Consider the following 27,411-nt stretch of genomic DNA (forward strand, 5'->3'; position numbering starts at 1 on the left):
GTACCCAAAACAACAACAACAAAACGTAAAATCTATCTATCCTCCACCATACCCTGGTTTGTTAACTCTAGATCAGTTAAGAAAAAGCTAAAGTAGCTAACTCTTATTTGGTTTTGTGCCTGTCTATGGTGCTGGGGATTGAACACAGAACCTTACATACGCTAGGCAAGCACTCTACCACTAAGCTACATCCCCAGCCCCATGCCACGTATTGGTAAATTTTTACTGTCACATTCCTACTCTTCAATTTCTAAGAGCTAAACTTCCTTCCTAAATCACCAATGCTTGGGGTCAGGGTGATGGTAGAGATCATTAGGAAAAAGAGGATTAACTCACCGGGTGGTCATGACAATCACCAAGACTTTTTGCTCCCAAACCATGAGCCAGAAATCACGGTAAGTATTCTCCAAAGGGCCTGGAATACAAGAAGATAGGGACCATGACCCTGGGAAGCACTTCAGTCCTCCATAGGTTCTTTTGCTTTCTTCCAAATAGAACCCCAAAGCACATATGTTAGCTCCCTGCTCTTGCCCCATCCCTGCTATTCAGTGTCCTTCAACCAACCACATCAGTTCGGTGTAGGAAAGTGTTAGAAATGTAGAATGTGCCAGGTTCTGTGGTGCATGCCTGTAATCCCAGGGGCTCAGAAGGCTGAGGCAGAAGTATTACAAGTTCAAAGTCAGCCTCAGAACTTACGCTGGGCCCTAAGTGACTTAATGAGACCTTGTTTCAAAATAAAAAACAAAAAGGGCTGGGAATGTAGCTCAGTGATTAAGTGCCCTTGGGTTCAATCCCCCATACCAAAACAAAAACAAAAACAAAAACAAAACAGAAAAAAAAGGCAAAATGTGCACATTAGCAAAATGTCTGGATAAGACATTAGGTACTCTGAAAGCACTGTTAGATACCCTTTCAGTGCCTTATCTATCAGAACTTCAGTCATCATCACTACCAGGCTGATGATGCCACCTGTGTACATGTCTCTGGCTGGCTCTTTTTTTTTTTTTGTGGTGCTGGGGATTGAACCCAGGGCCTTGTGCTTATGAGGCAAGCACTCTACCAACTGAGCTATCTCCCCAGCCCTTGGCTCTTTCTTTTTAAAAATATTTTCAGTTGTAGATGGACACAATACCTTTATTTATTTATTTTTGTGTGGTGCTGAGAATCGAACCCAGTGCTTCACGTATGCTAGGCAAGTGCTTCACCACTGAACCACAACTCCAGCTCTCTCCATCTTACATAAGCTTCAGCCTTCTAACAACTGGATGCTTAAGAAGCCATTCTCCTATGCTCCCTGATCTCAGATCCCAAATTCGGTCTCCTTCAAAGTTAGTATTATCTTGCAACATCTCCATCTCTACTAACAATTCTGTCATTCTTAAAGGATTCAGTCTTAAAAAGTTGAAGTCAAATGGACTCATCCATTGCCTTCATCTTGCAGAAACAGTTACCAAATCCTAGACTTCTGCCTTTGAAGTATTTTGGCTTTTAAAGTTTTGCCCTCACCCTACTCTTATTCTACTTGACCAATTTCACTGCTAATGAGGACCACATCATTTTTTTGTCTGAGTTAATGAAAACCATTACTTTTCTGGATAGGTCTCTTTCCCTTCCAGTCTATTCCAAATACCTGCAACAGTTAAGTCTTGCATAAAAATTGCTCTGTCACAATACAGACACACTATGGTACTTTTGCCTGTACTCTTTTGCTCAAGTAGCCACCCTCATCTCCAGTGCCATTCACTTTCTATCCATTTTCAAGTACAGCCACTTTCACAAAGTTTTCTCTGACTCCCACACTCCTTGAGGGCTTACTCTCCTCTGCTCTCTTTATTTTTTAATTTATCAAACCCAGAGCACTTTACAACTGAGCTACATCCCCAGCCCTTACATTTTAAATTTTGAGATAAGGTCTCACCAATTTGCTGAGGCTGGCCTTGAACTTGTGATCCTCCTGCCTCAGCCTCTCAAGTTGCTGGGATTACAGGCCCTGTGCTGCTGCACCCAACTACTCTATATATTAATTTATTTTAAGTACATATGTATCATTTTTATAAGACAGCGTCTCACTAAACCTCTGAGGCTGGCCTTGAACTTGAAATCCTCCTGCCTCAGCCTCCCAATTGCTGGGATTATGGTCATGCACCACTGTGCCCAGCTCCTTCTAAGTTCTTGATGGCATATTTGGGTCTAATAAGCATAAGCATTTAATTTTATATGATCATATATGTCATGTTACTTTGTGGTAATTCATGCCTCAGTAAACATGGTTTTTAGAGCAAGGGCCATATTGTCAAGTTCTCCTTTCACAGTTAGAACCTTCTGGGGTGAGCACTCAGCAACTAATCTGAAGACATGTGTGGACTACCAACTCCCTTCCAATTAAAAAAGTAACAAACAATTCAGGATAATTCCTTGGATGTTTCCAGTGTTTTGTTTTGTTTTTTTGCAGTACTGGGGATCAAACTCAGGGCCTTATGCTTGTAAGGCAAGCACTCTACCAGCTGAGCTATCTCCCCAGCCCTTCCAGTGTTTTTCCCTCTCTGTTTTCAGTATCAAGGGTTGATTTGGGCCAGGCACAGTAGCACAAACCTGTAACCCCATGACTCTGGAAAGCTGAGGCAAGAGGACTGCAAGTTTGAGGTCAGTCTGGGCAACTTAGCAAGACCCTGTTTCAAAAGAAAATATTAAAAGGGCTGGGGATGTGCTCAGTGGGGGAATACCCTTGGGTTCATTTGCCAGTACCAAAATGCAGAAGGAAGGGAGGAAGGGAGGGAGGGAGGGAGGAAGGGAGGAAGGAAGGGAAGGAAGGGAAGGGAAGGGAGGAAGGGAAGGGAGGGAAGGAAGGGAGGGAAGGAAGGGAGGAAGAAAGGAAGGGAAGGAAGGAAGGAAGGAAGGAAGGAAGGAAGGAAGGAAGGAAGGAAGGAAGGAAGGAAGGAAAGGAAGGAAACAAAGGAAAGGAAGGAAGGAAACGAAGGAAAGGAAGAGAAGGAAGAAAGGAAGAAAGGAAGGAAGGAAGGAAGGAAGGAAGGAAGGAAGGAAGGAAGGAAGGAAGAAAGAAAGAAAGAAAGAAAGAAAGAAAGAAAGAAAGAAAGAAAGAGAAAGAAAGAAAGAAAGATTGATCTGAGCCTGAAAGTTCACTGGTTCCACTATAATTTTTGCTGAAATCTTTTCATAAGCATTAATATGACATTAGAATTCTATTCCACCTTTGCAAAAGCAAACACTGCCAAAAGTATGTGAGTTATTGGACATAAGTTTCATGTCCAAGGAAGAGACATGAAGGAAGAGAGAAATTAATTATAGCACACCCCAAATTTATACAGTTGATAAAGATGTTGTAAGGCAGGTGCAGTGGCACGAACCTATAATCCCAGCAAATCACGAGGCTGAAGCAGGACTGCAAGTTTGAGACCAGCCTCAGCAACTTAGCAAGACCTCATCTCTAATTAAAAAAAAGAGCTGGAGATATGGCTCAGTGGTTAAGCACCTCTGGGTACAATCTCCAGTATCCAAAAAAAAAAAATGTTGTAAGATGTGTATTTTTTTCCCCGTGAACAGGTATTTATGATACCATTAGATGGAAAAAAAGGTGGGGGGGGGGGGTAACATTACATGAAAAACAGAGTTGATATGTGGAAAAAGCCAATTTTGTCAAATATTTTATTTGCTTAAATCTACATGTATGCATAAAAAAAGTTACAGGAGGATATGGTGCAATACGCTAACAGTATCTTTTTAACTCTGGATCCTGGGGTTATAAGTGATTTTTATCTTAATTTTCTACAGTGAATATGCATTACCCTTGTATGCGCACCAAAAAGACAATAATTGGAACCTGATGCTGTGGCCTATGCCTGTAATCCCAGCTACTTGTGAAGTTGAGGCAGGAGGATCACAAATTCAAAGCCATCTGGTCAACTTAGTGAGACCCTATCTCAAAATAAAAAGTATTAGGAGTTTGCTCAGTGATAAAGCACTTGACTAGCAAGTGCAAGGCACTGAATTCAATTCCCAACACGAAGAAGAAAGAAAGAAGGAAGGAGGAAGGAAGAGAGAAGAAGAAGAAGAGGAGGGGGAGGAGGAGGAGGAGGAGGGAGAGGAGGAGGAGGAGGAGGAGGAGGAGGAGGAGGAGGAGGAGGAGGAGGAGGAGGAGGAGGAGGAGGAGGAGGAGGAGAAGGAGGAGGGAGAGGAGGAGGAGGAGACGACACGAGCACCTTTTTCACATTTCTGACCTCCAACCTCATTCACAGTAAAATCGCTGGAAGACCTAGGATTAGAGCAGTCAGAACTCCTGGAAAACCAGATACCACACTCAAGCTGGGCAGAAAGGGTCGTGCCTTCCTCAAAGGCATGAGAGAGATATTTAAGAGGACAAAGTTATACTTCCTAGGTTAGACACTCTCCCACTTTTGTTGGAGCTGGGGGCTGAACCCAGGGCCTGCACATGCTAAGCACATGCTCTACCTCTAAGGTATCCCCCTCCCCTGGTCTTCAGGTTAGGCCCTTTAATAGTGGACTTCTCTGAAGAAAGAAAGTGGTTTATTCCAACATAGGTGAAACAATCCGCTGAGTTAGTTTGCAAGGAGGTCTGAACCAAACAGACATGGATTCAAGTCCTGGTTCTGCCACTCAGTATGTTTGTATATAAAATTCAAAGAAAAAAATAAGTTTTCCTTGAAGAGTCTCTTTAATGATTAGATAGACAGCATGTACCTAATATATAACAGGTGTTCTCAATAGATATCATCATTACTAGGAATATTATTATATTCTTTCTATATAATAATCACACTACTAGATATAACTGCCAAGAAGGTTAGCCACACAATCAAACTAACCCTCTCAACATATCAGGACCCATTTTCTAGTCCTAATAAAGTGCTGAAGCCTTCTAAAAGTGGTCAATGCTTGACTCAAAAAATATCAGCTCTTTCTCTGTCCCCAAGTTATGCCAGGGTAGAGGCTCCAGTATATTCAAACTTGGCTTCACCTATAACCCACTGCCACGGCCAAGAAAGGCACTGCAGCTGGAGGTGAAACGGATGTTAATATTTCTTTATAAGATGCACTGAAGACTGATCCTCATCCACAATGGTGTTGTACATGGAATTAGTAAAACAAAAGCCTTGGACAGAGCCATGTCCATCTTTATGTGCTTTCATTCAATTATGGTGAGCCTATTTATCAAGTTGGTAGAGGCCTAAACACTGAGTCAACCTAATCAAGGTTAATGACAAAAAAGACTGGAGTATAGGCCACAGCAGCACACAACTGTAATTCCAACAGCTCCGGAGGCTGGGGCAGGAGGATCAAGAGTTCAAAGCTAGCCTCAGCAACTTAGCAAAGCCTTAAGAAACATAGCAAGACCCTGTCTCTAAATAAAATACCTAAAGAGTTAAGGATGGGCTGGAGTTGTAGCTCGGTAGTTGAATGCTTGCATAGCACACAATGAGGCCCTTTGTTTGATCCTCAGTACCACATAAAAGTAAATAAATAAAATAAAGGTACTGTGTCCATCTACAACTAAAAAATATATTTAAAAAAAAGGTAAGGATGTAGCTCTGTGGTAGAACACCCCAGGCTGGGTTCAATCCTGAGCGAGGGGAAAAAAATTCCCACACCCCCTAGAGTACTATCTCCTGCACAGGGCCTTTGGAGTCACTTTAAAGGATTCAATCCTTGTGTAATTAACAACTTTAGGAGTGCCCCTCCTTCTCCATTCAAAGGAACATTCTGAGGACCCCTAAAGCCAACCCTAAGGCTCCATATGCCCATCCACACCAAGGCAATTCTAAGTAAAGCCTCTACTCTCAGGCAGACCAGAGATCTTTTCTGATAGTTCTCAATTCTTCTTAGAGTTCCAATAAATTCCTTTTGGGAACAATCTTCCCTTCCAGGGGAAAAACTGAAAGTGTGACCATCAGATCAATTAACAATATTCTAAGAATTCAAAGGCCTTAATCCCTTTTCTGTTCTCCAACTTTCATTTTGAAAAATTTCAAACTTACAGAAAACTTAAAAGAATAGTACAATGTATTCATATGTTCTTTAGCTAGAAAACTATCATTTTGCAACATCTGCTTCTCTATGTGGGCACAGACACACCTATTTTTCTTTTCTCTGATCTATTTACAAGTTGCAGAATAAGCTGGGGGCAGTGGTGTCCGCCTGAACTCTAAGTTACCCAAGAGGCTAAGAAAGAGGATCACTTGAGCCCATGACTTGGAGGGTAGCTTGGGCAAGATAAAATAAATAAGCAAAGCAAGACCCCCTTCTCAAAAAATAAAACAAATAAAGTAGCAGACTATGCTCTTTTTCCTTTTTTCCCCCCTGGGGATTGAACCCAGGGTCTCACACATCCGAGGCGAATGTTCTACCACTAAGCTACATCCTCAGCCCTTTTTATTTCTGATTTTGAGACAGTCTCACTAGGTTGCCCAGGACTTCCTTCCGACTTTCAATCCTCCTGCCTCAGCCTCCCAAGTAACTAGGATTATAGGTGTATGCCACTATGCCTGACTTAAGTTGCAAAGTACATTTAATATTTCATTGTGATTTTACAGTTTTAAAAGGTTAGATCTCATCTTAAATGTTTTTCTCATAATAAAAAAATAAATTAAAAAACTTCCAGACATATTAGACATTTCACTCCTAAATACTTAAATACATATTAGGAAAACAAGGGCATACCCCTTGTAAAACAATAGCACTGTCACACTGACCCAATTAAACACTGAAACAACATTAGGTGATATGATACAAAGATTCCAGCAGTCTTAGCAGTTTGTCCTTAATACTTTTTTCCTTACTCAAAAGCAAATCACAAATCACACATTGCCTTTGATTACCTCATTAGTCTCTTTTAAATGAAAAGAGTTCTCTGTCCTTTTGCTTTATTTTGGGTACCAGGGCTTGAACTCAGGGTCACTTAACCACTAAGCCACATCCACAGTGCTATTTTGTATTTTATTTAGAGACAGGGTCTCACTGAGTTGCTTAGCACCTTGCTTTGGCTGAGGCTAGTTTTGTTTTAAATAATTTTTTAAAATTTTTTTAGTTGTAGATGGACACAATACCTTTATTGTATATATTTATTTTCATGTGGTGCTTAGGATCGAACCCAGTGCCTCACAAGTGCTAGGCAAGCGCTCTACCACTGAGCCACAACCCCAGCCCTGAGGCTGCTTTTGAACTCGAGATTCTCCTGTCTTGGCTCCTGAGTCACTGGGATTACACGTGTGCACCACCAAGCCCAGCCCCCCCCCCCTTTTTTTTTAAATGGCATTAACCTTGAAAGGTCTGAGTCAGTTTTCTTATGTCCCATAATCTGGATTTGTTTGTTTTCTCATGATTAGATTCAGGTCCCCACACCCCATCCCACCCTGCACCCTCATGCTAAGAATGATGGAACCCAGGACCTAATGCATGCTGGGCAAGTGCTCTGCCACTGAGTCATCCCTGCAACCCCAGACTTGAAAACTGACAACAAGGTGATATGCATTTCTCATTGCATCACTTCAGGAGGCATACACTCTCCCTCTGTGTTCAGTGTTATCTTTATTGGAGATACTAAGTTTGACCACTTGGTTGAAATATCTGCTAGATTTTCTTTTATTTGTTTTGTTTTGCTTTTGTTTTGTTTTCCTTTTGGTGCTAGGGATTGAACTCTGTGCCTCACATGCACATTCTACTACCACTAAATTACATTCACAGACTCCTCCTATCTCCCTTTTTCTTTTGTGGTACTGGGGATTGAACCTTGGAGCAAGCACTCTACCACTGAGTTACACCACCATTCCTTTTTATTTTGAGGCAGGGTCTTGCTGTTACACAGGCTTGGTTCAAATTTGTGATCCTCATGCCTCAGCCTCCGTGAGTGGCTGGTATTATGGGCATGCACCACTACACCTGGTTTCCTCCAACCTTCTTTGAAGGTGATGTGTTACCATTAAGATAAGCAAAGGCCATGACAGGAGTACTGGGCCCATAGGAGCATATATAGAAACTCCATCTGAAATCCTGTTAGACTCCTCTTACTGACTGTCAGACAACACAGACTACCCCTGTCAGAACACTTGATTGAGTGTTGTATGATGGTTCAGGAACCAACCAGCAAAGGCCTCTTAGGACAGCAACACTCATTCCTAAATTGAACTCTGCAAGTACTGCTGACTTTCCTGGCCTTGTTCAGAATATGAAGAGCATGCCCTACTTCCTTGGATTGGCCATATTAAGGTACAATCCAAAAACTTGCAGGCAAGTAGTAGTATTGTGGGTTTAAATCTGTAGTTTACCTCTGTGTAGTGAGTTTCCAGGCACACTTGGTACAGACATCCTATACTTCACATCTGCTTCCTCAACCACCACCAAACTTTATAAAAGGCATTAGCATCCACAACATCAACTCAAGTTACATTTAAAAATTATGGCATCATCTGGCACAAGGAATCACAGATAGATGGCACAAACATGGGGCTGGACCAGCTTACCTTGTGTACCAATGTAAGCATTCTTCTGCTTGTAACCATCCATAAAACTGGCATTGATATAATCTGTCTAATGATAAAAAGGAGACATTACTGCAAGTACATGGAATATAGCATTTGAAATAGAAAATAATGTATAATTCAAAGTGTGGGTACTCTTTTCTTGCTAGGCAAAAAATAAGGAGTACAAGGGTTGATTCAAAACCTCATATCAAAAAACGGTGCTAAGACAACCGGAGGGATATGTACATGCAAAAAAAAATGAAAATGACCCCTTCAGTCTATACACAAAGATTAACTCAGAATGGATCAAAGACCTAATCAAAGAGATTAAATCTATAAAACTCTTTGAAGAAAATATGTGAGTAAATCTTTGTGATCTTGGGCTAGACAAAGGTCTCTTAGATATGACACCAAAATCACAAGCAACAAAAGGGAAAGAGACAAACCTGACTATATTAAAATCAAAAACTTTTAACCAAGTGCAGTGGCACATGCCTGTGATCCCAACAACTCAGGAGGCTGAAGCAGGAGGATCATAAATTCAAGGTCAGTTTCCGCAACTGAGCAAGAACCTATCTCAAAATAAAAAAGGCTGGGGATGTGGTTTAGGGGTAGAGTGCCCCTGGGTGCAATTCCCTGAACCACAGGTGGGGGCATGGGGGTTCTTTGGTTTCAGCAGCAGAAACAAGATAACAAAAGGAACGTCATTGTTTGGAAAGCACTGTAATAAGACACACACATCGTGCAGCCACTATCGCTCTAAGCACTACCGCCATCAGAAGTAAACCTGTGCCAAATGTGGCCACCCTGACAAGCACAAGAGAAAGTATACCTGGAGTGCCAAGGCTAAAAGACTAAATACCACAGGGACTGGTCCAATGAGGCACCTAAAAATTGCATACTGCAGATTTAGGCATGGATTCTGCCAAGGAACAACTCCTAAACCAAAAAGTTCATCTGATGTAGGAGTTCATCTTGAGAGTTTCAGCAATTAGCCCACCCAATAAATGTGCTGGTTAAGGAAAAAAAAAAAAGAACTTTTGTGCTTCAGGGCAGGAGGATCCAAGTTCAAGGCCAAACTGATCAACCTCAAAAAAAAAAAAAAAAATTTATTTTTAGGAGCTGGGGATGTAGCCTCATGGTAGAGTGCTTCCCTAGCCAATTGAGACCCTGGGTTAATCCTCAGTGCCATAAAAAAATCAATACATAGAATGCATATTTTACAAGAGACTAATTTCTTGTATCTAGAATAAAGAATCCTACAACTCAGTAATAAAAAGACAACTCAATTTAAAGCTGAGCAAAGAGATAAACATTTTTCCAAAGATAATATACAGATGGCCAATAGCACATGAAAAGATGCTCAACATTACTAGTCATCACAGAAATGAACAAACTACCATAAGATACCACTTCACACCCATTTGGATGGCTACAGGTTAAAAACGATAATAACAAGTGCTGGTAAGGATGTAAAGAAAGTTGGGCATGGTGCCACACTCCTAATCCCAGGAACTCATGAGGCTGAGACAGAAGATAAGCAAGTTTGAAGCCAGTTTAAGCAACTTAGCAAAACCCTCAGCAACTCAGTGAGACCCTGTCTCAGAATAAAAAGAACTCCTCTGAGGGCTGGGGATATAGCTCAGTTGGTAGAGTGCTTGCCTCGTAAGCACAAGGCCCTGGGTTCAATCCCCAGCACCACAAAAAAAAAAAAAAAAAAAGAACTCCTCTGACCCAAGTTGGAGTTTTGCTTAAATCATAAGGTCCTGAGTAGCTCACTAATTTTAACTACATTAGTTGAGTGCATTTGATACATCTGTGGCCTCATTTTTATAAAGAGCACTTTAGACTGTAGCAAGCACTGTAAGGACATGATATGCTAACATAGATGTATTAACATGAAAGTATAAGGTGTATGACTGGGCAATATTTCTAATAAATATATTTTGTTTCTGCCCAAAAAAATAAAATAAAAATGACTGAGGATGTACTCAGTTACTCAGTGGTAAAGTGTTCTTGTCTGAATTCTCAGTACAAAACAAAAAACAAAAAACAAAAAGAAAGGATATGGAAAAATTGGCACCCTCATACACACTACTGGTAACACAAAATGAAAATGGTCAGTTCCTCCAAAGATTAAACAGAATTGCCACATGACCCAAGCAATTTTACTTCTAAGGAAAATGACAACATACATTAACACAAAAATGTGTACATGAATATTCATGGTGGCATTATTCATAATAGCCAAAAATGGAAATAACTTGGTCCTTCAACTAATTATATCTATATACACACACACATATATATATTATATATGATATTAGAACACAAAGTATAATATATTCATACAATGGAATATTATTTGGCAATAACAAGGAGTAAAGTGCTGTTATATGTTTCAGCATGGATGAACTATGAAAACACTTCATGTGAAAAAAGCCTGACACAAAAAAGTTGCATGTTATATGATTTCATTTATATGAAATGCCTAAAACAGAAAAAGATTACCTATATCTATAATTTAAAAAAAAAAAAAAAGGTGGGGAGCTAGGGATGTAGTTCACTGGTAGAGTTCTTGCCTAGCATGCAATGAGACCCTGGGTTCAATCTACAGCACTTCAAAATTAAAAAAAAAAAAAAAAAAAAAAAAAAAAAACAGAAAAGAGAAAAAGAAGAAGCTAGGCACAGTGAATCAGCTGTAATCTCATCTACTTGGGAGGCTACTTCAGGAAAATCTCAAATTCAAGGCCAGTCTAGGCAACTTGGCAAGACCCTATCTCAAAAAGAATCTTAAAAATATTTTTTGAGGTACTAGGGCACAGAATCCAGGGGTTTCTACCACTGAGCTAGATCACCAACATTTTTTAAAATTTTGAGATAGCATCTTGCAAAGATGCTTAGGCCTCACTAAATTGCTAAGGTTGGCTCAAACTTGCAATCCTCCTGTCTCACCCGTCTGAGAAGATGGAATTATAGGCAGGCATCAATATCCCAGTTTAAAATTAAAATTTAAAAAGGGCTGGGGACATAGCTCAGTGATAAAGCACTTGCCTAGTACCCCTAAAGCCTTGGGTCCAATGCCCAGTACTACATTAATTTTTGTTTGTCCGTCTGTTTGTTTGTTTGTTTTTTGTTAGAGGGGAAAGTGCAATGACTGCCAAGGGCACAGGGTTTCTTTTGGGAATGATAAAAACGTTCTGAAGTTGATTTGGTGATGGCTGCACAACTCTGTGAATATATTAAAAATCACTGATACATGCTTCAAATGGGTAAACCATATGGTATGTGAATTATATCTAAATTTATTATTAACAAAAAAAAAAAAAAAAAAAGAGAGAGAGAATCAATTAGGGCTTGCAGCACTGTAGCACAGAACCAAATCCAAGGCAAGTCAGCAACCTAGGTAGGAACATCCCATCCATCCCACCATGCACAAAGGGCAAAGTGACTGGAGAAGGAAGAAAACTATACAATCACATCTGAGATCATCCAAAGGATGGGTCAACAACCAGCTCCATTACTGCCTGAGCAAAGCAACTTCTAGTCAAATTCAAAGGAGTCTCAATAACAGTTCCTGACTCCCTTTCTTCCAGGGTCTTTTCTCAATTCCCAATGTTCTCAGTCTTCAACAAATTTTCTTATTTATATTTTCTTTTGCAGTACTGGGAAACAAACCTAGGACCTAGTGAAGGCTGGCAAGCCCTATGCCACTGAGTTATACATCCCCAGCGCTTTTTATTTTGGATTTTGAGATAGGGTCTCACTAAGTTACCCAGGCTAGCCTTCAACTTGCAATCCTCCTCTTATCTCAGCCTCCTGAGTAACTTAGATAGTAGGCATTCAGCCCCACACCCTGTTTCAACATCATTTTATATTAAACTTACTCTACAAGATCCATGCCAACTGTCTTTTATCCAGGCTGATAAAACAGAAAGATAGATACACCTATCCTTTCAAGTCATACTATAACTAGTTGAGAGTTGAATGGATAGGGAAAAGGGTCAAGAGTTTAAGAGAACAAAAGAAAAAAGTTTCAGCTGGGCATGGTGGCGCACACCTGTAATCCAGCTACTGGGCAGACTGGAAGGAGGATCACAAACTTCAGGTCAGCCTCAGCAACTGAGTGAGACCCGTTCTCAAAATAAAAACTAAAAAAAAGGGTTGGGGATGTAGCTCAGTGATAAACTGACCCTGGGTTAAATCCCTAGGACCTCACCCCTCAAAAAAAAGAGCATGTAGTTCAGTGTGGAGCAGCCCTGGGTTTAATCCTTAACAGCTCACACACACACACAAGTTGCAACAGCAAACCAGGGAAAACCCATACTCTACTCCATTCTACAGAAGTGATTCCTCTCTTTTAACCTATTACCATTTCTCTAGTGGGTCCTATTCCTTGGAAAGGAATCTGAAGTGTTAGCACTACACAGCTACCCCTAAGACATCTCTACCTCATGTTCAAACTCATGAAACTTGGATATGGGTCCATCAGTCAGTCAGTCTACCAATTTAGCTGTTTTCTACTCTTCTTTCCTCCTGTAGCAGTTAGGACACACATTACTAGTACTCTGCCCTGACATGGATAACTCCATTGAGCTAATAAGACTACCTGCAGCAGATCAGCAAGCTAAAAAGCCTTACTCCCAACCAGGTTTCTCAGTTCAGGGGTGACCTATGATTAGCAAAAACCTATTCAACCTCTATTCTTTCTTTCTTTCTTTTTTTTTTTTTTTTTAATATTTTTTTAGTTGTAGGTGGACACAATATCTTTATTTTTATGTGGTGCTAAGGATTGAACTCAGTGCCTTGCACACGTGAGGTAAGCCTTCTACCACTGAGTCACAGCCCCAGGCCCCCTACTATTTCTTTTCTTTTCTTTTTTTTTTTTTTTTTTTGGTGGTGCTGGGGATTCAACCAAGGGCCTTGTGCTTGTAAGGCAAGCACTATACCAACTGAGCTATATCCCCAGCCCCTTATTATTTCTTTATTTTATTTTTTTGGTACTGGGAATGAACCCAGGGAGTTCTACCACTGAGCTACATCCCCAGCCCTTTCTATTTTTTTATTTTGAGAAGGGGGTCTCGACAAATTGCCTAGGGCTTTGATAAATTGCAGAGGGTGGCCTTGAACATGGAATCCTTCTGTCTCAGCCTCCCAGGCCAATGGGGTTACAGGTGTGTGCCACTGCATCCAACTAATTTTTCTTTATAACTAAGGATACCAGCTTTAAACATCTTTGTCTCTGAGAATTAAAATTAGCAATTTCAGAAGAACCATCAGATGTTACAACTAAAAATGATCTTGGAGACAAATTTTAAGACTGGGGGCAAATTGAAATAGTAGGAAGAGCCAAACCAAGCACAACATATAGTTATGTTTTTATGGACTTAATGCTTGTGTCCACTCCCCAAATTCATGTTTCAGTCCTAACAGCCAATGTGATGACATTTGGAGTCAGAACCTTTGTGAGGTTATATGAGGTGATTAGGTCATGAGGACCACTAAAGTGGAACCCTTAGTACTCTTTTTTTTTTTTTTTTTTTTTTTTTTTTCTTTTTTTGGTACAAGGGATTGAACTCAGGGTGCTTAACCACTGACCCACATCTCCACACCTTTTTTATATTTTTATTTAGGGACAGGGTCTCTCTGAGATGCTTAGGGCCTAAGTTGCTAAAGCTGGCTCTGAACTCGTGAGCCTCCTGCCTTAGTCTCCTGAGCCACTTAGTACTCTTATAAAAGAAAAGAGTTGTCCAGGATGGTGGTGCACACCTGAATTCCCAACAAGACAGGAAACTGAGGCAAGAAGATTGCAAGTTCAAAGTCAGCCTCAAAAACTTAGTGAGACTCTGTCTTAAAACAAAAAAGGGGGTTGGGGGCGGGTAATGACTCAGTGGTAGAGGGCCTCTGGGTTCAATCTCTAGTCCGCAAAATGAATAGATAAAATAAAAAAGTTCCAAGTATGTATATAAGGCAATGCATGTTAACTAGCTTGATTTAGCCATTCAACAATGTATACCTAATTCTTTTATTTTTATATACATATTTCAAAACATTGTGTTGTACATTATAAATGTATAGAATTCGTTACAAGCAATAATAAGTGTTGACAAGGGATGTGGAGGAAAAAGGTACACTCATCCATTGTTGGTGGGACTGCAGATTGGTACAACCACTCTGGAAAGCAGAATGGAGATTCCTCAGAAAACCTGGAATGGAACCACCATTTGATACAGCTTGGTTTATTCCCAAAGGACTTAAAATCAGCATACTACAGTGACACAGCCACATCAATGTTTACAGGAGCTCAATTCACGATAGCAAAACTATGGAACCAGTCTAGGTGCCCTTCAAAAGATGAATGGATAAAGAAAATGTGGTACATATATACAATGGAATATTACTCAGCCTTAAGAAGAATGAAATTATGGCATTTCAGGTAAATGCATAGAACTGGAGAATATCATGCTAAGTGAAATACGCCAATCCCAAAAAAACAAAGGACAAATATTTTCTCTGATAAGCAGATGCTGATCCATAGTGGGGAATGGGTAGGGAAAACTGAAAGAACTTTGGATTGTACAGAGGGGAGTAAGAGGTGGGGTGGGGCAGGTGGGGATGGGAAGGATGGTAGATTGATACAGACATTATTACCCTATATATGTATGAAAAAATTTTAAAACATGAATGAAAAAAAGTGCACAATTTGTTATTAAAAATAAATGTTACGAAACAAAATAATCTTGAGAGTAGAAAATCCATGAATAGCCCTGAAACTAAATAAAGAAATAATGCCCAAAAAGCTAAAAACAAACCAAAAAACCTGGATATTTCATTTACTGCAGAAATAGCCTCTGCCAATGTTTTTAGTAATGAGACTAAAAGTCAGGCAATGATTTTCAGATTAACTATAGGATGGACTAGGATAGTTTCCAGGTTTTCACTCATTCACATGCTTCCTGCCTAATAAGTGCTGCTAAGCCCTGTTCTACAAATTGGAGACAACACTCAACAAGACACAGATATTTCTGACTCCAGAGCCCCAACTTAACCATTCTACTTCATTCCTTCAGGGCATGTACTATGAGGGTCTCAGCAGTACTGATTAATTTACCCCCAGGTAGCCAGATGCACTAAGGAATACTCTGCAGGAGAAAATTGCAAGCCTCGTAGGCAGGGCTGTGAGTTTAGTTTATGTGCCTGAAAGAGTAGGGTCAAGAGATTGAAACCATTAACCTAGAGTCCTGAATCATGTATCATACATGCTCAAACACAAAGCACTGATTTTCCCAAAATTCGGCCCCCAGAGTTGGAAAGAGTGGCACAAACCCATAATCCCAGAAACTCAAGAGATTGAGGCAGAAGGATTCCAAGATTGAGGTCATCCTTGGCAATTAAGCAAAACAGGGTCTTGAACTTGTAGTCCTCCTGCCTCAGCCTCTTATATTGCTGAAATTACAGGTGCACACCACTGCCCTTGGTTATAAGAAGTCTTTAAAATGTGTATAATGCTAAAGAGATGCTATTTAAAAAACTTGATTTTGAATCAGCTACTGCAGTCAATATTTTTTTTTTTTATTCCTACCAGTACTGGAGATTGAACCCAGGGAGGGCTCTACCACTGAGCTACATCCCCAGCCAATTGTAGTTTAATTTAGAAACAGGGCCTTGTTAAGTTGCCCAGGATGACCTTCAACTTGGAATTCTCCTGCCTCAGCTTCCTGAGTCACTGGAATTACAAGTGTGTACCACTGCACCTGGCTCAATGCTATCTTTTCATAAGAGTCAGCAGAAAAAACTTGGTATGCCAGAAAGAAAAAATATATACATATATAATACCTGATTAGTTGTTCAACTAAAATTCTAAGGTTGGATGTTCTTTAAAAAGGAGTAAGTAGCTGGGTATGGTGACACACACCTGTATTCCTAGCAACTCAGAAGGCTGAAGCAGGAAGATCACAAGTTCAAGGCCAGCCTCAGAAACTCAGTGAGGCCATAAGCAACTTAGAAAGACCCTATCTCAAAATAAAATATAAAAAGAGCTGGGGATGTGCCTCAGTGTTTAAGTACCCCTAGGTTAAATCCCCATAACAACAACAAAAAGGAGTAAGTAAATGATTATAATATTGAAAATGTATGAGATAAATTAAAATTAAAAACTATCTTAATATTATCATAATAGATTTTTAAATACTTTTTAAGTCATTTATGGACCTTTATGTTACTCATTTATTTTTATGTGGTGCTGAGGATCGAACCCTGTGCCTCACACATGCTAGGCAAGTGCTCAACCACTGAACCACAGCCACAACCCCCATAATGGATTTTTCAGGATCAGAATAAACTTGCCAGTGACAATACCATGCACTTAAAAGGAAATAAAGTTGATGTACTCTGCAAAACCATGTGAGATTAATTTAAAAAGTGGCTCGAATACTAACAAAGATATAGATGTTCGAGGTACATGTGAAGGGTGAGTAAAATGTTCACTAATATCTCAATATATTACATATGAAGTTTTTAAATATGTACAGATATAAACAAATTAATACGTTAAGTAATAAATTCATCTAGTCATTTCATCTTTATCCCTAGACATTTGTATATACAGTATTTGTCCACAACTTTTTTTAGATATACATGGAAAAAATCCATCACATATAATCAAATTTGCCTTGTATTGCTACATATATATTCACCGAGTTGGACTATATAGTCATGCCTTTACAACTAAGAAGTAAAAGGTGAAATAATGTAACATTTATTATTAAGCACCTACAATATACCAAATCTTGTACTATCAACATTCACATAAATAACTTCATTTACTTCCAACTCAGTCCTATGAAATGGGCATTTAGGCACTTGTCTATGGTCATAGACTATGTAGCAAAATCAAAACTTAAACTTTATCCACCTTCAGTATCCATTTTCATTCTACTAAAATATTAATGTTTCACTTTGGGTGAGTATTAATTTCCCACAGTTATCCAAAAGAGATGGCATTTATCTGCATACCTGAGGGTGGCCACTTCGTTTTGTTAGTTTCACTCTAGTTTGGTCCAGACAAGGTACATCTCCATAGCGGTTCTTTTCTAAGTTTCCTGGAGACCTGAAGGAAATGAAATAGAGAAGCTAGAATAAAGGAAAGGTAGAGGCAGTGTGTAAATGTATATTCAAAGTCTAGCAATGCAAAGCTGGGTGTCAGTTACCATTGGTGGTCAGCTTTTCATTCTCTAGTCTATACCGGTTCACGTCATTTAATGGGGTTTTTGTTTGGGGGAATTTTTTTGGTGCTGGCAATTGAAGCCAGGGCTGCATGTAGGCTATGCATGTGATCTACCACCAACCCACACCCTCAGTGTTCATTTAGCATTTTTAAGATATATTACTTATAGAAATAAAGATCTTTCCTTCAAAAGAAAGGGAGTCCTAAATAGACTACAAAAGAGGGTGGTACTGGTAAGTAGTATACTGCTGTTACAAATACTAAAAATATGAATGCAGCTTTAGAATTGAGTAATGGGCAAAGTCTGGAAGAATTTGGAAGTGGAAATTTGAAATTTGGAAGTCTAAACTGCCAAATATGAAACATTAAGGGTGATTCTAGTGAGGGTTCAGAAGAAGAGGCTTTACAGAAAACCTCAATCTTCTTGGAGATTACCTAAGAGGTTGTGATCAGAATCTTAGTAGAAATGTGGACTCTAAAGGCAATTCTGATAGGGTCTCAGACAGAAATGAGGAGCATGTAATAAAAAGGGGGAGGAGGAGTAGAGAGAAAAAATGAGGTATAGCACCAAAAGAAAAAAAATCTAACAGCAGATTAAAAATTTCTACTACTCATTTCTCAAAAGATGTTCAAAATCAATTTGCTAAATTCGTTTACCCTGGTAGACTGATAACCCATAATGACTACTCCATCCATCGGCTTTACTAGAATGAGATAAAGGACCTATTCAGTACAAAACCAACTAATAGCGAAAACATCAAACAGCTTTCAACCTGTTTTGGGTGGATGTTAATTGGCTTGGACAAATGCAGGAAGCTGGGACCTACAGGGAGACAAAATGACACCCTCAACTCCCACACCCTGGAAAGCAAGGTAAAGCACAAGTCTAAAAATAGCAGTAAATGAAAATTCAAATAACAATTAGAATCCCTGCTTCATTCTCCCTGTTCTATCCTATAGTAATAGACAAGTTTGGATCTCCACCAGGCAGAAGAGGACATTAGAGAAGTCTGCTCCAACCCTTTCAGTTACTGGGGATTGAACCCAGGGGCACTCTACAACTGAACTACATTCCTAGCCTCCCCCCCCTCCTTTCTTTCTTTCTTCCTTCCTTCCTTTATTTATTTATTTTATTTGAGAAAGGGTCACTTTTATTTGTTCTGGCAGAAGAACTCTCTTTTTTTATTTTTTTGTACCAAGGATTGAACCCAGGGATGCTTAACCACTCACTAAGCCACATCCCCAGTCCTCTTTTTATTTTGAGACAGAATCTCACTAAGTTGCTTAGTTCTCTCTAAGTTCTCGAGGCTGCCTTTGAACTTGTGATTCTCCTGCCTCAGTCTCTCAAGTTGCTGGGATTAAGGCGTATACCACTGGATCTAACAGAACTCTGATCTGAAGTGAGTAAATAGCCACTAGCAAGAAAACTCTGTCAACTGGAATATACTAATAATAAACTGGCTGTCTGATCATTTTAATTTGAAGTTCACCCATACAACGAGAGCTTCTACTAAGCAACTTAAGGATCCCAGTCCTAATGGTGAATTAACAGCCATGGATCTCAAGATTATGAACAAAGCCCCTAAACAAAGGGAACTAATTTAAATATACATGGGGGGAAAAGGACAAAATAGTGTCAATAAGAAAAAAGAACTTCTAAAAGGCTATAATAACACCCTGCAAGAGAAAAGAGATATCACTGTATATGAAACAAGTGTAGGATGCTTTGAAAAAGAAATAATCAGAGAAAAGCTCTTGCAAATTAAAAATTCTTTCCAGGGCTGGGAGTGTAGCTCAGTAGTATAGCACCTGCTTTGCATGTGTGAGGCATGTTCCAATCCCACCACAGCAAAAGAAAAAAAGGGAAAAAAAGATAACCAAAATAGGCACTTTAATAGCTAAGAGTTCAGGAAATTACCAAGAATAAAAACAAAAAACAAAGTAATGAAAAAAATATCAGAAATTTTAAGAAAATAAGAGAATCACTTTAGGACAGAAATCGGCAAACTATGGTCAGGACAACTGTTTTCCTAAGTAAAGTTTTTGGGAACATGGCAAAGCCAATTTGTTTATATGCTAAGTACATAACAACAGTGCTAACTACTTGCAACAAAGGTCCACAGTGTAAAATAAGTATTATCTTGCCCTTTACAAAAAGAAAAATGTTAATCTTTCCTCTAGGAGTTCCAATCAGACTGACAGGAATATGAGATAGAGACAGAGAAAACAAACATGTCAGAAAAGAAAATATGAAAAATACTTTTTTAAAAAGTCCTATGGCTGCAGATATAACTCAGCCATAGTAGAGCATTGCCTAGCTAGCATGCACCAGGACTTCAGTTCAATCCCTGGTACTAAAAAAAAAAAAAAAAAAAAAGAAGAGAAACAACAGACTGTTAGTACCATTGTCAGTAATTAGAAAGCAGCTGGTTGCAGTGGCACATGCCTATAATCCCAGCTGCTCAGGAGGCTGAGGCAGAAAGATTGCAAGTCTGAAGCCAGACTTAGCAACCTAGTAAGGCCTGAGCAACTCAGCGAGGCCTTACCAAGACCCTGTCTCTAAAAACACAAAAAGGGCTGGGGATGTAGGTCAGTGGTTAAGCATCCCTGGATTCAATCCCTGGAAAAAAAGGAAAGAAACAAAGGAGGGAAACGGGATAAGGGAGAAGCAAAGGGCCCTGGATTTGATCCTTAGCACCACATAAAAATAAACAAAATAAAGGTTTTGTGTCCACCTACAACTAAAAAAAAATTTTTAATGTGTATATTTTAAATGGAAGCAAATAATTATCTGATATATTTGATTATTAGAAAATAATGACAATGTAAAATAAATCAGATTTAGTATACAGAAAAATAATCAAAGTACAGAAAAAACTAAAAGAAAGTAAAATAATTAGGTAACTCCAGAAGAAACAAAAACATGGATTTAGTGAATTATTTAAAATGTTTATTCATTTCATAGTTGTACACTTACTTCTGCAGTTAAAAAAATTTAGGCAGGCTGAGGTTGTGGCTAAGTGGTATAGAGTGCTTGTTAGCATGTGTGGGGCATTACGTTCGATCCCCAGCACCACATTAAAATAAATTTTAAAAAACTAAATAAATAAAATAAAGGTATTGTGTCCATCTACAACTAAAATTTTTTTTTAATTTTAGTCTTAAAAAAATGTAAACAATGACTACTGATTCAATTAAAATTTGTGAAATATACTTCTATTGGAAAATAGTCAAGAAGGACATGGTATAAAAATTAAATGCTCACATGTAACAAAAACCAATAAAGAGAATTATAAGCATTTTAATTTAGAAGAAATACCAGGAGAAACAGTTGCAAGAATTGAAAATGAGCTGGGTGTGGTGGCACACGCCTCTAGTCCTGGATACTTGGGAGGATGAGGCAGGAGGATGTCTTGAGACTACAAGTTAGAAACTGGCCAGGCAGGAATCATGAGATCCAGTCTTGAAAAGGAAAAAAGAAAAAAAAAAAAAAAAAAAAAAAAAAAGCTGAAAATGGATGGCTATAGGCGGTAGGACAGAGGGTAAAGCAGGAGACTGTTTATTTTGACACTGCTTCCCGCCCCCCCTTGGTATTACTTGGTTTTTTAAATATATAGTTTATTGATTGAAAATGAAAAATTTATAATGACCACCCACATAAAATAATATTCTAACTTATTCTAAGGGTGTGTGCACGAAATAAACTGGAAAGAAATAGACCATATTTGTACCAGTAGCTGCTTGTGGGAATTGGAGAGAACTGAAGGTGAGTATTGGAAGGGATTTCAGATTTATAATGAATTCTTCCTTTGATATAATTTAAAAAAAAAATGAAGTAGCCAGGTGTGGTGCACATGCCTGGAATCCCAGTAGCCTGGGAGGACTGCAAGTTTGAGGCCAGCCTCAGTAACTCAGCAAAGTGCTCAGCAACTTAGTGAGACTCTGTATCCCTCCCCCCCCCCCCCCCCCCCCCGCCAAAAAAAGACTTTACATGACAAAAAAAGAATAATTATCGTCAATATAAATGTGTCAGTACTGGTGATAGGCATGCAGTTGCTTGTTGGGTCATTCTCTGCAGTTTTCCACATCTTAAAAATCTCCCCTTGTCATATAAATATAGTGCCCAGCTGATTTTGTTTTTTTCTCCCTCCGGTACCAGAGATTAAATCCAGGGCCTTGCACATGCTAAGAAAGCACTCTATCACTGAACATTCCCAGATATTTTTTTTTTCTTTTTGAACATTTTATTTTATTTTAAATTTATTTTTATTGTAAACAAATGGGATACATATTGTTTCTGTTTGTACATGGAGTAACAGCATACCATTTGCATATTCATAAATTTACACAGTAATGATATTTGATTCATTCCATTATTTTTTCCTCCCCCCCCACCCCTCCCACCTCTCTTTTCCCTCTTTACAGTCCCTCCTTCCTCCATTCTTGCCCCCCTCCCATCCCCCATTAAGTGTCATCATCCGCTTATCAGTGAGATCATTCCTCTTTTGGATTTTTGAGATTGGCTTATCTCACTTAACATGATATTCTCCAATTTCATCCATTTGCCTGCAAATGCCATTATTTTTCTTAATTTTTATTTTAAAACAAGTTTCTGCTCCATTGCCCAAACCTCAAATTTGGAATCCTACTGCCTCAGCTACCTAAATAGCTAGAATTACAGGTGTGGATCACCACACCTCACCCTCACCGATTTTTTTTAAACAAAGTTACAAACACAATTCAATGGGAAGGATTTCCTTGTCAACACAGGGAGCTGCAACAAATTAGATGTCCAATAACAAAATAAATGAATACCAAACTAAATCTTATAACTTATACAAAAATTAATTCAAACTGGCTAGGCAATGTGTCACACTTATAATCCCAGTTACTCAAGAGGCTGAGGCAAGAGAACAATAAGTTTGCGGTCAGCCTTGGCAACTTAGTAAGATACTGTCTTAAATAAAAAATTAAAAGGGCTGGGGATGTAGTTCAGTGGGTTCAATCCCCATTCCTTAAAAAAATGTTCAACATCATTAGCTATTAAGAAAATGCAAATTAAATTCTGGTAGATTACACATCTATCAAAATACCTAAAATAAAAAATAGTGACACTACCAAATGCTAATAAGGAAGTAAAGAAACTTGATTACTCAAATATTGCTGATGGGAACCCAGTAAACACACTCTAGAAAACAGGCAGTTTCTCATAAAAGCTACACAGAATTACCATATGACCTAGCAATCGAATTCCTGGACATTTATGCCAGAAGTAGAAACTTATGTTCACATGAAACCTAGAAAGATATGTTCATAACGGCTTTATTTGCCATAGCTTAAAAACTAGACATAATCCAGATGTCCTTCAACAGGTGAGGGTTAAACAAATTGTACATCCACAGCCCTGCACACTGCTCAGCAATAAAAAAGAATGAACATGGAACAATTTGGATGAATCTCCACAAAATTATGCCTAGGACAAAAAGCCATCTCATCATCATATGGTATGATTCTGTTTAAGCAACAACATTCTGGAAATGACAAAATTACTGTAATGGAAAGCTGATTCGTACTGCAGGAGTTAGGAATGGGGAGGTGGTAGAAGTGAGCTACACTTTCATTAAACAAAAAGGAGTCTTATGGTGATGCAACTTTCTGTATCTTGATCAAGGCAACAGATATACAAACCTACAATGTAACAAAATTGCGTGGAACTAAACATACACACACACACAAAGTAAAAGTGGGGATATCTGAATAAGATTGGTGAATTCATCAATGACAACATCCTGGTTGTGATAATACACTAGAGTTTTGGAATATGTAACCATGGGGGAACCTATGGAAAGGGTATACAATTTGCCTGTATTATTTCTTACAAGTGCATGTATAGCTACAATTATGTCAAAATAAAAACTTTAAGAAAATATTTTTAAACAATGGTGTTGGGGCTGGGCATGGTGGTGCAAACCTATAATTCCAGTGACTCAGAAGCAGGAGGATCTCAAGTTCAAAAGCAGCTTCAGCAACTGAGCAAGGTCTTAAGCAACTTAGCAAGACCATGTTGCAAAATAAAAATGCACCCCTGGGTTCAGTCCCTGGTACCAAACAAATAAATAAATAAAATAAAGTATAGAAGAGAAGAAAAAGGGAAAGAAAGTCTGTTGGTCCATGAGAACACTGGGCAATAGTAAATATTCTAATATTTACTTCATAATCCAGAATTCCAAGGGGGAGACAGCCTTTTCCAGGTAGTAGTTCTATGAGGACTTGGTGTAAGACAGAGAATTGGAGCTGCTGAATATTCTGGGTTCTAAGACTGAAGTAGGGCTCCATCATTCAATAAAGAAGCAAGACTGTAAAGTCCTCTCATCAAACTGTGACACGTTCTCTGATTGAGAGGTGGCCAAGCAGACAACCCAAACCTGCTCTTTTAATGCAATTACCTGTCAGCAGTGAATAATTGCAGAAACACCTAGAACAAGGTGAGGAAGCCTCAACACAAGGGTGCATGCTCTTAGATCAGCCAAGTACTCCTCCCTCCTCTAAGGTACTGCCTTCATTCAAGACTATGGAGCGGGAGGAGTGTGCTCTGGTTGGGAAAGAGATTGAATGTATACAGAAGTCCTGTGCTGGCAGGGAGAAAAACAAAGCTATGCGGAAGAAAATACTCCCTCCTCTTGAAATATGCTCTGCTTCCCTTTTTCTACTTTTACTTTGTTTGCATTCTTTTTTCATTCTCTCCATTTATTTGTTTTTGGGGGGAAGGAGGTGAGGGAGTGCTAGAGTTTGAATCCAGGGTCTCATGCCTACAAGGTAAGCAAGCACTTTACCACTGGGCTGTACCCCCAGCTCCTCCTTTGCATTCTTGCTTCTGCTTATTGACTTCTCAATTGTCACTTCTCTCTTATTGCTCTCATCAGTTTCCTAACATATTATTTCCCCTTATTCCTTTACATCATCTTCTTTATAGCACCCTGACTAATCTAGGCAGAATTCTGAAGGGGTAGAGGTACTCACAAAATCATGGATTCCTAAAACTTTAAGGTAGGTAAACATCAAAACTCATACACTCACACATTACACACAGGAAAAAATAAGGTACACAAAAGAGAAATGTCATTCAGAGGACTTTCAGCAAGTGGAACTTGAGCCTGGGACCCACTAGGACAGATTCCTTAGTTTTCTATTTAATTATTACAGTTTTGTAGTTGGGATCATCCCAACAAACTCATACATGCATGGAATTCGATTTCAGTTCATGATCTCCCCTTTTCCCTCCCCCCAGATTCCTTAATTTTCAAAAGACTAGTAGAAAGAGTGATTTCTTTTGTAGTCAATTAAAACAGTCGAGAGTCTGGTGAAGTGGCACACACCTGTAATCCCAGTGACTCAGGAGGCTAAGACAGAAGAATAACAAGTTCAGGTCAGCCTGGACAACTTAATGAGACCTGCCTCCAGATAAAAAAATAACTGGGTATGGTGGTGCATGCCTATAATTCCAGCTATTTGGGAGAATGAGGCAGGATTGCAAATTTGAGGCTAGCACAGGCAACTTAGTAAAATCCTGTCTCAAAAGTTAAAAATAAGAAGGGCTGGGGATGTAGCTCAGTGGTAGAGCATCCTTGGGTTCAACCCCACTACCACAAAAATAAATCAATAAATAAGCCTTGGGGAATGTAGGTCAGTCGTAGAAGGCTCATATAGCATGCACAAGGCCCTGTCTACGTTCAATCCCTAGTATCAAAAAAAAAAAAAAAAAACCATGGTAAGAGAAACGAAAGCAATGTGGTGAAACAGGTGATTATGCTCTGTTGTCAACAACATTATCACGTTACAAACCAGAGTTATCAACTAGCCAGTTGCTTCTGTGATAGGATTTAGTCAGAAGGAAAGTTTAAAGAAATTAAATTCCTAAGAGGCAACTCTTCTTTTTTTTTTGACTGTGAATTCTTTTAAATGCACTGGCATCCATTCTTTCAAGACATAAATGCTCTACGGACAAACTGAACACACCAGAGTTCACACTGAGGATGAGAACAGAAATCAGCCCATTTGAGTTTTAAAACAAAACCAAACACACTTGCATTTCAGGAAAATATCCAAAGGCATATTGATTTATTACAGGGTTCCCCTGTTGGTATCAAAGACCTTCTGAAATTTCAAAGCATAGGACACTGGCAACAAGCACCAAAACAGGAGATAACCTCTTTTTGGATGAGAGAAACTATTGCATGAGAATGATGCTCCTTAAGGTAAGGAAAAGCTGCCGTCAGCACCACCAAAGGCATCTTGATAACCAATTGCTGACCCAAATCTTTCCTACTTACATGGAACAGTGGAAAGTGCCAACAGGGTTCTCACGACGGATGTCTTCATATTCCTCATATATCCCCCGCTTTTGCCTGGTGTTAACATAGTCTACCAACTCTTGGATAGTCATGGCGTGGGGACCTGGAACATGTACTGAGTCCCAGTCTAAGGCAGGAGGGAGGGAGAACAGGATGATCTCATCGAAGGGATCTGGGTGGCCGTTCACCTGGGGTAGGAACTGGAAATTCCAAGTGGCGAGATCAATTTTGACGTACCCACCCAGGTTTTCTGGAAGGCACTCCCTGGGCAGATGCTGGGTAACCTCAGATGTCTTTAATATTTGAATCTAGAAGGCCAGAAAGAACCATGTTGAGTATTGGGGCAGGAAGAGGGGCACAGATCATGAAGATAAAGAACAAATGTGTTTATTTGAATTTGGGAACTGAGTTGACATATGCTTGAAAAACCAGGTGTATTTATAAGAGAATCAGACTACATTTCACTGCTAGGATTAAGTCCAAAGAATTTCTCAGCTAAAAGTTTAAATTTTGAGAATGTGTATCAAATTCACTTTTGGAATTAGAGGCCCTGCTATATGCCTTCTAAAAGAAAGCTAAAGGGAACAAAGGCTTTATATATACTATTAACAAGGCTTCCCAGTACTGTCCTCATGCTGGTATTCTTCTTATTGACCACTAACAAAGCATAGGTAGTGGTTATTTTTGTCAACCCCATACTGAGGCTACCAATTCTAAGCCTGTTACCTATGTTTTACTCACAGCTTGGTATGGGTATTCTCAAATACAGATTTCTACAAAAGCAAGACAAGACCAACCACCCATAGTCAGGGTAGAAAAATGCTAGAAAAGTCTTCATAATACTTAAGTCTGCCCTCTGCTTGGCATGTTCTGCTGGACCAAGATAGCCTACCTAGATAGTTCTGAGAATTTCTCTGGAGCGGAAATGCTGTTCTTCCTAAAAGCTTATCTCACTTGCTGTTGCCTCTTCTTTAATGCCCTCCTTTCCTCCTCTACCCTGTCAAGGACCAGTTCATTGTTCACCTCCTCTGTGAAGCCCTTCTAGACCACCTGAGGCAATGTTCTTCTCTATGCTCCTTCAAAGTCAAAGTCTTTTCCCAAGTGTACCTTTGTGGCCTCTATGAGAACTGTGAGTTCCTTGAAGGTAAGGAATATCTCACTCATTGTTTAATTCCCAGGGCTGAATGCCTGGACTACATAGGATGCTCAATAGATTTTGAGTATATATATGCATGTATAATCAAAGGGGTCTGGGTGGCTGTTCACCAGGGGTAGAAACTCGAAATTCCAGTGGCAAGATTAATTTTGATGTACCTACTCAGGTTTTCTCTGTAAGAACATA

General features: G+C 39.3%; 2 protein-coding genes across 3 annotated transcripts in view; one reads left to right on the plus strand and one right to left on the minus strand.

The window, feature by feature from the left end:
• Nucleotides 1–27,411, plus strand: part of LOC306654886 (uncharacterized protein C15orf39) — a 381,506-nt gene that overhangs the window by 188,709 nt on the left and 165,386 nt on the right. The gene's annotated exons all lie outside the window — the stretch shown is intronic.
• The window catches only part of PTPN9 (protein tyrosine phosphatase non-receptor type 9), a 97,944-nt gene that overhangs the window by 3,824 nt on the left and 66,709 nt on the right, over nt 1–27,411 (minus strand). For both annotated transcript variants that reach the window (XM_079128877.1, XM_079128878.1), the window contains exons 7-10: nt 26,049–26,377; nt 17,508–17,601; nt 8,493–8,559; nt 337–415 (exon numbers count right to left, since the gene is read on the minus strand). In XM_079128877.1, the coding sequence (XP_078985003.1) occupies nt 337–415; nt 8,493–8,559; nt 17,508–17,601; nt 26,049–26,377 (569 nt within the window). The remainder of the gene's footprint in view (nt 1–336; nt 416–8,492; nt 8,560–17,507; nt 17,602–26,048; nt 26,378–27,411) is intronic.

This window comes from Sciurus vulgaris (assembly GCF_902686455.1).
Source record: "Sciurus vulgaris genome assembly, chromosome: 2".
Lineage (NCBI taxonomy): Eukaryota > Metazoa > Chordata > Mammalia > Rodentia > Sciuridae > Sciurus > Sciurus vulgaris.